The sequence below is a fragment of the Chenopodium album genome, chromosome 8 (genome assembly GCF_948465745.1).
Source record: "Chenopodium album chromosome 8, dcCheAlbu1.1, whole genome shotgun sequence".
Lineage (NCBI taxonomy): Eukaryota > Viridiplantae > Streptophyta > Magnoliopsida > Caryophyllales > Amaranthaceae > Chenopodium > Chenopodium album.
The window spans coordinates 47,661,370-47,675,874 of record NC_137841.1 but is presented as its reverse complement, the minus strand read 5'-3'; the positions used below and the strand labels follow the sequence as shown (position 1 = coordinate 47,675,874).

The 14,505-nt window shown below is 34.0% G+C and overlaps 1 protein-coding gene across 1 annotated transcript; it reads right to left on the bottom strand.

Moving 5' to 3' along the window:
- Window positions 1-12,773: 12,773 nt before the first annotated feature.
- On the bottom strand, window positions 12,774-14,068 carry LOC145643005 (uncharacterized). The gene is made up of 6 exons (XM_081694168.1): window positions 13,937-14,068; window positions 13,651-13,843; window positions 13,486-13,566; window positions 13,154-13,332; window positions 13,028-13,093; window positions 12,774-12,827 (listed from the first exon to the last, which is right to left on the bottom strand). Exons 1-6 carry the CDS (start codon window positions 14,066-14,068, stop codon window positions 12,774-12,776), a joined length of 705 nt encoding a protein of 234 aa, XP_081550294.1.
- Between the last annotated feature and the right edge of the window lie 437 nt (window positions 14,069-14,505).

Here is a 14,505-nt window from a genome sequence, read left to right as displayed (position 1 = left end):
TTAATTTGAAGCCCCCAAGCGTAGACTTTCGGTGGCTTTTGGAATTCATGTATACATATGCTAGGGGATGTTTCTCATGTTTATTTAAAGCCCCAAGGTTTGCATTATTAATTTGTGGAATATTGCATATATTTATCATGAATTGTTTGATAAAGTAACGTAATTAATTATCTTGGTAAATAATTGGAAGTGGTATTCTTCCCTTTGTCATTTAAAGTTATAAAGATGGTTTGTAATAAGCTTTGCATGACATTGATTTCACAGCATAAATAGCGTGTTCAAATCTGTAAATAGAGAGAAGTGAGGATGTCCTGGCTTTTTTAAGCCCCCAATTTGAGGCAAAGAGCGGAAAAATTATACTATTTTTGAGTATTTTAGTTGCCAAATGGGAGGGATCATCCCGACATACCCCCGTTAAAAAGAAATGAACAAAAAAGACGGATTTCTATAAAAAGGAAGGGGAATCCAACTTTCCCATAGAAGAATAAAGAAAGAAAATTAGACATGTTTTCGAAAAGCAAGGATTATTGACTTAATATTTGAATCATCGTGATGACTTGACAGTGAGGTATACTTCTGATAGCGATAACGATCATTTTTCTCATGTAGCGATCATGTTCAATCAATATTCCTCGCTTAGAGAAGATGGAGATATCCCACGTAGGCGGACATTTTAGTTGCTCATGACAAGTAAAAAGACCAATTCTCAAGAGTTGTAAAAGACATCTAAAGTTGACGTCGAGGCTGTCGATATATCAAATCAATTTATTGTGTTAATTCTTTTTCTTTCTAGGCAATGTATATAGAACCTGAATTACCTTGGTTATAAATGGCCCTATTATTAAAAGAAAATAAGATGATTGTTTAAGTGATAATCATCTCATTTTTCTTTGGCAAAAGATATGGAAAACATCGAATTTAGTGTGATTCGATTGCTTTACTAACATGATGTAATCAAGCCAATGGCTACCGAATCATCCAATTTTTTTTTATATATGATCTTGTAATCATAACTCAATACTTCATGCATTTTATATATGGGCATGACTACTTAATAGTAGGTCCATATGTGCAAAGGCCTAACATTGGCCATATTTTCATGGAATCATGATTTTGGTATATGGTTATGGTTTACCTCAAGGAGGGCCTTTCCAAGGTCGTAACATGGCTAAGCTTGGGGTTATGAACAATGGACAGGCTCAAGTATACTCCCAAAATCCCTTACTTTTGGTGCTTCTCTAATTTAAACCTTTCTTCTTTGTGTGGCAAATTCCTACATTAGGTGCCTTTTCCTTGTCATCTCTCCTTTCTTTCTTTTTTTTTTTTTTTTTTTTTTTTGACAAGTTTTGTTTTGGGTTTAGAACGATTTTTTTTTCTTTTGCATTTGATCTTTCCTTTTGTGTTTAGACTAACTTTGTGTCCCCCTCTTATGTTTCATTCCCCCAATTCCCTCATAAGGTACGGAATAATGTAAGTTGAATAACTAAGGTTCAATTGACGAGGCTCAAAAGGGCTGCCAAAAAAATGGATTTTCTCTAAGGTTAAGAACATGGGATTATATTTATGAAGTTTCAAGTTGCCTCCTGTGTTGGTGAAATCATCATATCCTTTCTTTGTGGGCCAAAGATAGGCCTCTTTTCGTTCGATAAATCTAGTAAGCCAAAGCTTATCAAGATTCTTAAGGTGTTGAGTATGTATGCCTTTTGATATTGCCTGTTTGTATGTATACATTTTATTTAATTCAAGTCAATAACCATAAAGAGATTAAAAAGAGAACAAGATAGACGTACTTGAAAATATATTTTCTTCATTAATTAATGAGAGTACAAAATAAGAAGATTTGACAGCATGAATCTCTTAGTCTATCATAAAAAAACAAAGGAAAGAAACAAGACAAGACCTAGGGTGCTACATCTTGAATTGTTGACAACTTCTTGAGATTGCGTCTTCGAGCTCTGTCGACGTAGGTGAAATCTTCTCTAAAATCAAGTCCATCTATATAATTCATGGTTTCATTTATCAAGTCCCTTTCAATTAATGTTCACACAGTATAGACTTTTTAAAATGTGTCTAAACCAAGGTATTGTAAATGACACTTGTATGGTGGAGACATATTGTTTATGAACTTTGCGACAAGTTCATGATATGGAGGTCTTTGTGGAATAAGAGCAACCTTTGATCGCCACCTGGAAAAGAAGTCAATGAATCCTTCTTCTTCCCCTTGCTTAAGCAATTCGAGATCGCGTAAGGTAGTTGCGAGCTCGATGTTATCTCCATATTGGGTTAAAAACGCTTTTACAACGACACTCCAAGTGGAAGTTTGTTTTGCATCGAGGTTATTAAACCATGATCTAGCAGCTGGGTCCAATGAAAGAGGAAAAGTACATGCATATAGGCTTGGCTCAACCCCTTTCAATGTCATAATTCCAATAAAGCTCATTAAGTGAGTTCGAGGATTGTCTGTAACCTTAAAGGTTGGAAAATCCGTAGTCAAGAACTTTTCTGGGAGAGTTTTGCCACTAGGTTGTGGTGCAAGCTCATAATTGAAGTACTTATTCCTTGAGTTAGCTCAAAGGACAAGTTTCCCAAGGCCTCTACTCTTTCGACTCTTGTTTTTTCTTGCAAAATGTTTTCTTTTTCTTTTTCTGCTTTTATTTTAGCCTTTTTTTCTTTTTTATGAGCTTTCATTTGGGCTTCTTCTTCTCGTAAGGCCTTTAGGTTTTGGAGTTCCCCTTTAAGTTTCTCCAATGCTGCTTTGTCACCCATGATTGGACTAGTATGCGAATATGGAAGATGATCTAGTAATGTGTATCATGAGAAATTGAGCGCGTTCACTTAAACCTTTTCTGCCAAACATTTAAACAATGAACCAAAGTGAAATGATTGTTTTATTTATTTTTTTTAATCCTTGTATTACGAATTCACTTTAAGCAAGTTTGTTGATGAGGCATGTCAAAAAAATTCACGAACAATCATTAATGGACTGTCATGATTTGTGTTAACTTCAACTAGGTAATTATCTAAGGATTTTACGTTAAATGAATTGTTTTCTAAAAAGGTAGAAGTGAAAGACAAAAAAGCTGGATTGAAAATGCTCATCAAATTTTAGAAATATTAATCATCCCGAACATACTCCTTAAAATGATCAAATATGCCATGGTATTTGTTGATCACTTAGATTGCAATAGAGATCTATATCATTTTTTTTTTAATTATGATTCTCATATTGTTCATCTTTAAAGGATAATATATTACTATTTGTTTAAAAAGAATGATGGCCTCCGAATGTAAAATCCAAGAAATAACTAACTCATTTTCTCAGTTTTATCATTCATTATATATATATATATATATATATATATATATATATATATATATATATATATATATATATATATATATATATATATATATATATATATATATTTATCATACTCTCTTTTTTTGTTTTTTTATATTTTTTATTATTTTTTTTAAGAACGACATTTCTTTTTTTTTCGTTCTATTTCTCTCTCTCTATCTCTTTTTATTTTTTTTTGTGAGGCAATCATCCCAAGTAAAGTTATCGGGATTTTCTTCTAAACCATAGAAGAGGTAAATAAATTAAACTCTTAAATCAAGGTTGACCAATTACAACTAAAAAAATGATGAACACGAAAATAGGCATGTTTAAGAATAAACATATTGATGACGTTCTATTAAGAGATGCTAACTTCTAATGACGAACCTCACAAGAAGTAATGTCATTAGCTAGATTATAAAGTACGTACACGAATCATCATAATCAAAAATAGTATCGCGCGCAATTTTTCGTCTTGCGCTAAGGTGGAAAGTGCAACTTCAAGAGTAGCATCTGGCACATGTTTTTTATTTTTTATTTTTATTTTTTTTTTACGAAAACACAAAAAGAACGATAAAAAATATTTTTTTGGTTTTTTTTTTTTTTTTTTTTTTTTTTTTTTTTTTTTTTTTTTTTGCGAAAACGTAAAAAGAACGACAAAAAAAAACATGTTTTTCTTAAAAAAAGACGATCATAGTAAAAGTTAGATAATGTTGTTAGCCAAAGAGATATTTTTAACACCTACTTAGCAATTAACCTTGAAGCGGTAGTAACGTTTACTCCGTATGATATTGCTCGTAGAGAGTCAAAGTCAATGTTGAACAGTGGGCGCGCGCAAGACACAGTGTTGCGCGGAGGTGCCGCGCGCAACTTCTGAACTTGCGCTAGGAGGGCGCGCGCAACTTTGATAGTTGCGCGTGCCACCTGGTAGGTTCGACAATTTTTTTTTTTTTAAAGAACAATAATTTTTTATTTATTTATTTATTTATTTATTTTTGGTCGAACTTTAATTTTTGCGAATTTTTTTTTAATATAACTCTAGGTAACAAGTTGGAATTAGTTAGATTAGACACGAATCACATATTCATGTAGTCATATAAGCACATAAAAGGAACTGTCAAATCATACAATGCCATTCTAAGGTCAAGGCTTGGGTGTCCAAGGGTACCATATCTTAAAAAACGATGCACAAATCAATCACTCAACGTGTTGACTCAGGACATCGCCCTCTCAACATTTTGTTGACGATATGGGTGGGATGATTGCTATTGATTTCGGGATAGAAGCCTAGTGTTGGCAACTCGTAGTCAATGAGCCAATCCCCAATGGTTAAACTGTGATATGATTATGCATGATGCAATGTTGCTTCTTCGATTTTTACTTTTGTGAAAAAGGAAGATATTATGCGTTCGAGTCTCGCTCTCTAACTAGAGATTATCCAAGTGAGTTGTCATTACAATCCATAGGCAACCTAGTGTTGGAAACCTTGAACAATAACTACGAACTAATCTTGTAACCTCTAAGTCCCCAGCGGATTCGCCACTGTAAGGAGGGTGATCCCATCACAAGGGGTACTCTCCTTAAATGCCCTTGGCCACTTAAAAGCCTAGGACTCTACACTTGTTAGGGTGTATTAGGATTTGAATTCCTTACTGTTTGGGAGACCTTGAATTAGAAATGATACTCTCATCACGCTTTTTTGTAAGAAACAAGTAGGAGTCGCCAATGAGTTTTAGGAAAACACATAAAAATTGTTCATGCCTTTCTTCCATGTGAAGTTCATGGAATAATTAGCACGAATCATAAGTTTACCCATGCCAAAATTGGTGTACATAAACCAGAAATGAGTTCGGGAGCGAGGTTACTAAGATAACGTTCCCTTTTGAGGGGAATCGCTATCTTAGCCCTAGTACGGCCTCTAATAGCTCTTCCTTTTTCACAATTTCATTACCAAACAATATATGCAACGTGATACCTAAAGACTAAGTTAGTTGATTTTATTTACAAGCATTAATCACTTAGGAATTAAATTGCAAAGGTCGTTATTCTTATTTAATAATATTCGTGATAAATAAACAAGATTCGCCTTGTCTTAAGTGATAAAACAACAATTAATTAGTCAAATTCTAGTATTGATTAACAAAAGAGTACTACGTGAATTAATTAATTTATAGTATGTTTAATGTCATCAAACAACACTAATTAATCAATTAAAGTTTCTTAAACAATAAAAGAAAAGTGATTTATCTAAGTGCTCAGGAAACTAACCGTTCTTCTTTTACATTAAATCTCTGTTTTAATATGTTTATGGACTTTCTTTCTTCTTCGTACCTCCAATGACTTCAATGGAATCAATTAGGGTTTGAAAGTATTTGGGAAGAGAGAAGAAAAAGTAGTATGATGGTAAGTGAAGTTGAGAATTAGGGTTTTGAGAATACTAGGGTTTTAATTCTGAATTTTTCGGTCCTCGTAATGCTGAACGAAAACCCCCATTTACAGACGTAGGGATCTAGGTTTAAGGTTTTAGAGCCGTGCCATTAGGTGGCGCGCGCAACTCTCATAGTCGCGCGCGCAACTGATTGAGTTGCGCTGGTTAGCTGTTTGCCTTATATGAAAACGCGTTTTAAAAACTTCCATAACCTTTGATTGCGAAGTTGCATTAAGCCGTGTGAGATATCATTGGAAAGCTATGAATGTCTAATTTCCAATGCTTCTATAATTAGGTAAAAATATGTTATGGATAAAATGTTATGGCCGTTGGAGTACAAGGGTGTCGGTTTTAGGCCCGGTTTATTGTTTTTATCATAACTTCTTTGTTTTGGCTCGGAATTGGGCATATAATATACCGTTGGAAAGCTCTTTGAAAATGCTATCCATCTTTATTGGTCTTGCATGGGAATTTTATGGTTGTTTTACCTGTTTGGCTCTATTTTTCAACAATGTAAGTTTCATTGGATCTAATCATTGCGTTTGACGCATTTTGGTCCGTTATTAATCAAGTTTAAACATGTATCAACACGTTTTAGGCCTAATTAGTAATCGAACAAGTCTCTAAAATAAATTGGTCTCAAATATGAGTTTTAACTTACTTTATAATGCTTTTCATAGTCCTTAAACACTTCAACTTTGATTTAACATGAAGAATGGATTTTTGTAACATCATCGCACTTCCTTTCGGGACAGGAGACCAATAGTAGGTGTCTACACGGGCATCAACAAGTAATCATGTCAATTGCAACAAATTTAGAAGATCATGCCAATCAAAGGTTGTTAAGAGTAATGATAAGAGATAACAATTGGAATCAAATAGCTATCTCCTAATTGTTAAGCTAGGGTTCACTATCAATAACAAACTAAGAGAATCACAATCTAAACAAATCAATAATTGCAATTCCTAAATCAATTGGTCGTGTTATTAGAAATTATAATGCAATCTAGCATAATTCTCAAGGCCTAATCTAATTACACGCATGCAAACCTTCATTAATCACTTATACAATTCCCAAATTAATCACAATCAATCAATTATACAAGTTTCACCCATTTCGTAGCCAAACAAGTACTCAAGAATCATCATTTATCAACAATCAACTATAGAAATCAAGAATCAATAAAATATCAAGAACAATTACACTATCAAGAATCAAACATCAAAATTAAACCAAACAAACATGAAATTGAACAAAGAAATAAAGATGAGATACAGCGAGAAATTATCATCGATTGATTAAGAAGATCTTCAATACAATTGTCACCATTGAATATTCAATCTCACAAACCACCATTGAAATACCTCACTTTCTCTCTTAAAACTACTCCCAAACTATCGCTAAAAACTAGAGAGAGAAGCTCTTAACCTAACCTAAGATAAAAGAGAGAAAGTCTCCAAGCTAATCTAAAAATTTATCTTCTAAAATAAAAATGACAAGGCTAATTAATAATAAAACGAGCGAGGGGAAACAGGGAAAACCGTGCGCATGCACCACCTCTCTGTGCGCATGCAAAGCAGGCCACATAAGATCTGTGCACACGCACCACCAAGGCTGCGCGCGCGCACAGGTGGTTCTGTGCGCACGCACCACCTATGTCGCGCGCGCACCCCTAGTTGTTGCTCGTGGCCTTGCTTCCTTCGCTTGCTCGATCAATCTCTGCACTCCCGAGCATCCCTATCATTGGTGCACTCGAGGAAATGCTCGTGAGAAGGGCACCTCCTTTATCTTCCAAGCACTTGAACATTCCAAACTAAAGCATTGCTTCCCAGGTCCTTGTGCTTGCAGAGCTAGCTTAAATTGCATGTTTAGATTCCCAAACTTACCTCCATCAACCTCCTTGAATGCGTTCAAGCTTCCTCCTTGATAATTAAATACTGGGAAACTCGACACACCAACAAAATAAGTCAAAGAAACGGAGAAGCGAGAGAACTGGCCGAGAAATGAATAAAGTAATAACAAAACAATTAAAAGCACACATTTCTCTAAACTAACACACAAACACTCAAATCAACATTATTCCCTAAAAACACAATATATAAGACTAAAAGCAATCATAAAAATAAGAAAAAAACCTAGCCTAAGAGTCCAATAAATGACACGCATCAATTTATCTACGGCAGTATCAATTTTAACCTAGGCGCCTCTAAATTTGTAATTATTAGGGTTTAAGCTTGGGCTTTAGCCTAATTATGATTAGGCTTAGGTTATTGGACCTTAATTCTTTTGCTTTTGGGTTAGGCTAGCTTATTTTTATGTTCTTGTAATTCAATTAGTAATCCACAAGTGTTCTTCAAGTTAATCTAACACGAAGATGGTTTTATTTATCGTCATTGCACTTCCTATCGGGAAATGAGGCTAAAGTAGATGTCTACAGTTAGCCACCTCTTTGATCGAGTCTAGGATAGACGAGGATCAAAGTAGCCATGAAAATAATTCGAGACTTTTTATTTTTTCGAAGTTCTAAAAGAATAAAGAATCTTTAAGAAATGTTTAAGGATGTCAAAACAATCCTTGGTTCGCTAAATGCTTGAGACAAACAGTTGTCAAGGTTAGAAAAGAGTACTTTCTAACCTTAATGCGCTAAAGAATCTATATTGATCCTTTGCTATTGTACAACGCTTTTACAAGTAAAGGTGTTCTAGGATTAGAAGAAGTCGGTTTAAAAAGGATTAAAGGGGATGATGTCCTCCTAATCATGTCATCGTTGGTCAAAGTCCCTCGATATGTCATTGAAACTTTAACTTGATTTTGACAAGTTTGAAAAGATGACAAAAGAGTGTTTCAGCTTTCGAAATTGGAATAAAGTTCTCGACAATTCGCTTGTCAAAACGCAATACTCGGTGTCTAATGATAGAAATACATGTCTCAAGACTGAGGCGCCATTTTGACGAGGGGTGAACTAGGTCGTTAGACTAATCCTCCCTAAGCCAAAAAAAATTTATAAACACTTAATTAACCTAAATACAAGTATAGAGGTAAGTCAAGGGTCGAACCCAAAGGAAAGGTAATGTCTAAGTGCTTTCAATTATGTTCCTAAGCTAGGTTGAAGTCTAAGGATAAAAGGCGACACTAACAACCACTTAAACGAAGAAACTGAACAAATTAAGTGCTAGGGATTAGGATTCACATATAATAGCAATGAACATAGCAAATTGGGATAGGAAGTTGACTAAGTCGAGTGATGCGAGGGAAAACCAATTATGCAACCAAAAGAGCATATCAAGCTATTCTCCTAGAGGTCTAACGAGCGTCAACTACAATAAACTCTAGCTAGGAAACATCACAAGACACCTCAATCGTGTAAATGCAAGCCACAAATCAATGGTCCGTATCAATGTGAACCTAGAATGCAATCTAGTGTGAATAACTAGGGTGATCAAGCCTAAATCAAAGACACACATGCACATAATCAATTAACCAATTTAATCACATCATCAACTCCATCAATTTCCCCCAATCTACATCAATCCATCACATAATATAAGCTTCACCATCACCCTAGCAAGGAAACTACTCTAACAACATCATCAAATCAACAAACAACTAAAGGAATCAAGAATCAACAAAATATGAAGAACAATTACACTAATCAAAGATCAAACATCAAAATCCAATTAAATCAAATCAAACAAACATGAATAAACTAATCAAAACAATAACTGAGATAGAGTTAGAAATGCTCATTGATAATAGATAAGATCTCTAATACAATTGTCACCATTGAATCTTCAATCTCTCAATCACCATTGAAATTCCTCACTTTCTCTCTCTAAAATCTACTCTTAAAACTAACTCTAAAACTTGAGAGAGAAGCTCTCAACTAAGGTAAGAATATGATCTAATTCTAATATGAAACTTGTTTCTAAACTTACCCCAAAAATCTAGTTTACATAGATATATATAGAGGCGTAAAAACACCAAAAACCGAGCACAAAATACCCACGAAGGCGCACCCGGGCAGCAGGGGAGCTGCGCCCGCACACGCAAGGGATGCGCCCGCACCACCCTTAGGTGCGGCCGCGCCACCCCTAGGTGCGCCCGCGCCTCCCTGTTGTGCGCCCGCGCCTAGCTGGGTTCCTTCGAGATTCTCGCGGCTTGGTGCGTTCGCTAAGGTCGCATGACTTATGATGATGATGAACACTAGGATTGCAAGTAGCTAATGCTCTTGATTAGTGGGTACACCACTTCTTAATGGTAGCACGGTATGCGAGCGCAAGAGCCAAGACTTGGAATTTCCAGTTCCTTGCATCTTGAGCTTTCCAAATGCAATGAGCTTGTTCCAAAAGCTACCTCCACCTTAGTGGATCACCAATATCAAGACTCGAACCTCGTACAATACCTACAACCACGAAAATAGAGAAAATAAAGGAGAAAAGGCTAGAAAACCAACGAAATACACAAAAACTACAAAATAAGAGAGGAAAGGTAAAACTAAGCAACAAAGCATAAAACTAAGCATTTATTGAGCAAGAAAGCTATGAAAAGAGGATGAAAACAACCTAAATACTCATCTAATGGGTGCCATTTATGACACCCATCAGGCTGACAAGGGGAAAACTAGGTCGTTACTAATCTTCTTTCGGTCAAACTAAATTTATAAACACTTAACAAACCTAAATACGAATATAGAGGCAAGTCAAGGATCGAACCCAAGGAAACGGTAATGTTCAAATGCTTTCGATTTGGGTGCCTAAGCTAGGTCGAAGACGAAGGTAAGAGAGAATTGTAACACCCTAATAATTCTCCCTTTTCCAAACCACTTACATTAAATACAAATACAGGAGAACCATTCGCATGTTACCGTCACGTGTTAAAATGTTAAGGCTTTTTCAAAGTATTGCAGCGGAAATCCAAATTAAATCTTAAAATAATATAATTTAGAAAACCAATAAGTCAAATCTTACAAATTGAAACCATAAAAGACCTTATTAAAACCAAACCAATATTCAAAATCCCAAAACATAACTGAAATAGTAAAACATAAATAAGTTCAACACAAAAAACGAATACTCTCAATCACACCAATCCCTTGACAATGCGTATGTCAAATCCCCGAACTTCACATCATCAAGCTAACCTGTGCAATACTGCTCCCCAATAAAAGTTTAGCGCGATGCCGGAATGGGCGCGACTCCATTCTCACAACGTTAGTCTAGGATCCCATCTAACTTTCATTATAAAAAAAATGTAAATTCCAAAAGAGAAGAGGACATGTTGATAAAAAAAAGCCTCGAAAAGCCACGGGCTACCACCGTGTATCCCAACCCATAATTGTCAATACTCTAGAAGTGCACACTTTCCAGAGTTTTATTGCTCATCCATGTTTCACATTACGTGATTACAATTTTAATTAATAGCCGACTCATTCCAGTAGACCATACATAACAATCATATATCAATTCACTTTTAATCTTATTTAGGACAATGGTGATCACATCACAAATTGACCTTTAATTCCATTAAACTACCAAATTGTCAAAATTGTTGAACATAGTCAATTCACCAAAACATGTCTCATAAACATAAGAACATGAATTAATTAAATGTATAACCAAACAATTTCCATATAAGTGTTCTCTAAATATGAAACTAAGTTCTTTTCTTTTGGTTTCTACACATGATACTACTTACAACGAAGTAGACATGTACGTACCTCGTGTAAACAATCCTTTGTGCCACTTTTAATCAATTAAAAGTCTCCTAGGGAATAATCACTTCCTAGAAAACAACCAATAATCACAAATTAATACTTAACCAAATTTCCAGCAATATAATTCAGATTGAAAGTTCTTAAAACTCCCTTAAAAACTTGTTTTTATGCTTAATTAATCATTAGAAATTCAGTAGGAACCAAATCCCCAATTTAATTGCTCATTAGAACCCTAAAATCCCAATTTAAATAAATTGAAACCCTAGGTTTATAATTCATATAATCTGAAAATTTATAACATAAATACAATATGAAATTTATAATCTTTATACCATCAAAATATAACTTGATACTAAAAATAATCTATCAACCTATACTAAAGGCGAAACATAATCATTTCTTGGTTAAAAATTTTCCCGCCTTTTTTTCTTTCCTTTTTTTTTGGCGATATTTTAATGACATTCATTTTATAAACTACAATAATAGTTCATTCCATTTTAACAGCATATTTTATCCCATTATACTCAATTTTTTTTTTACATATATTTTATATACTAGGAAACTTTTAGTTAAATAAATACTAACATAGATTAAAAATAAGGTATTGTAATATATTATTTTCCAAGATTATTATAATATTATAAATATCAATTTTTTTTTTCTCCAACTTTCATCATTTGGAAATAAAATTTATTTTTATTAAAAAAATATCTTTTGGTAGCATAATTTATATAAATCTTAAAATTATATAACTTTTATAAGAACAAAATCATTTTATTATAGTATACATAACATATATTGGGAAATTTAATCTAATTACTCTAATATTTATATTATTATTTAAAAAATAAAAACTCCTACTACTCACTAAAAATATATTAAAAAAGTAATTACGAAATATAAATTTTTCTAAAGTAAAATGAAATCAAATAAATTTTCATATTTTTGTGAAAGTGGGTTAACAACTTAAGGACAGATGTATATTAGTTCGTATATGGGTACAAATCTAAGCTAATATTGTAATTTTATTATATAAAAATAATGGGCCAAAATAATGAAAGGAGCTAGGCCTTATTTGTATTTGAATGATGGTTCATAAAAACCATAATGTAATAAAATAATTTTCCACCCAAAATAATTTGAAACTTTTTAAAATAAATCCGGAAAAATAAAAATAAATATTATAAATAAAATAAATTTTCATTTATAAAATATTTAAAAATACGGGTCGGGGGATTACAATCTACCCCACTTAAAAGAAATTTCGTCCCGAAACTTAGCACAAAATCCCTTAAATTGTAAAACGTTTGCATAAAGCCAGTTCAAATTTTTCAAAATTATCTTGCTGGAATTCCAATTGTGTCATAATATTGACACTAATACCTTATCACCACTCAATTTACTCACTTCACTAGATACGTGAACAATAAAATAGCTACTAAAAGTATAAAAACACCACAAAATAGCATGAAATAGGGCAAAAAGCGCAAAATTATACGCATTCTACCCTCCTTAAAGAACAAGAGTTACGCCCTCGTAACTCACCTCATTAAATAACTCAGGGTATCTCTTTCTCATATCATCCTCGGCCTCCCAAGTAGCCTCCTCATACTATTGGTTTAACCAAAGAACTTTAACAATTTTCACATCCTTATTGCATGTACTACGCACCTTATAATCCAAAATTTTTACAGGCTTTTCCTCATAAGTTAGAGTATCATCCAATTGAATCGATTCAAGCTGTAGCGCGTGCTTAGAATCAGGAACATACTTTTTCAATTGAGAGATATGAAACACATCATGCATTTTCCCAAATTCCATAGGTAATGCCAATTTGTAAGCAACTTTGCCTACACGATCCAAAATATCATAAAGACCTACATACTTGGCACTTAATTTGCCCTTCTTTCCAAATCTCATCACCCCTTTTGTAGGTGATACTTTCAAAAAGACTTTATCACCCACAATGAACTCATCATCTCACCTTTTCAAATCGGCATAACTTTTCTGCCTATCTTGTGCAGCTTGGATTCTTGAACGAATCAACTTCACTTTATTCACCATTTCCTCAATATACCCTGTTCCTATAACAAGATGCTCACTAAAGTCATTTTAACACACAGGACTTCTACACTTTCGACCATATAATGCTTCGAAAGGTGTCATGCCAATGCTAGCATGGTAGCTATTATTGTAAGAAAACTCAATCAAATCCAATTGATCCTCCCATGTTCCTTGAAAATCCAAGGCACACGCCCTTAGCATATCCTCCATGGTTTGATTGGTTTTTTCAGTCTGTCCATCTGTCGCTGGGTGGAACACAGTACTCATTTTCAAGGTTATTCCCAAGTTTTCTTGAACCTTTTGCCAAAATTTGGACATGAATCTTGAATCTCGATAAAAGATGAAGTCCTTAGGCACTCCATGTTGTCAAAATACATTCTTCACATAGACCTTTGCCAATTGTTTCTTCTTCCAAGTTTCCTTTATTGGAATAAATATCGCAGACTTTTTAAGTCGGTCTACAATCACCCAAATAGTGTCATTGCCACTTTTTGTTCTAGGCAATCCTGTGACAAAATCCATGGATATCTAATCCCATTTCCATCATGGAATCTCAAAAGGTTGAACCTTTCCCATAGGTCTCTTGTGATCAATCTTGACCTTTTGACAAGTCAAGCATTTACTAACAAACTCAGCTACTTCTCTTTTTATATTTGGCCACCAATATAACATTTTCAAGTCCTTATACAACTTATCCCCTCCTGGGTGCACAGAATATGGAGTATTATGACTTTCTTCCATGATTTTTCTCATTAAATCCTCACACTTTTCTGGTATACACCATCTTTCCTTGTAACTGAAACTTCCATCATCATGGATCTTGAAATCTACATTCTTTCCTTGGCTCATTTTCTCCTTATTCAATTGGATTCCTTCATCACCTTTCTGAATGTCTTTAATTTCATCCAACAATGAACTCCCAAGTGAAAGAGCAATCAACCTTGCTTCTACTTCACCAT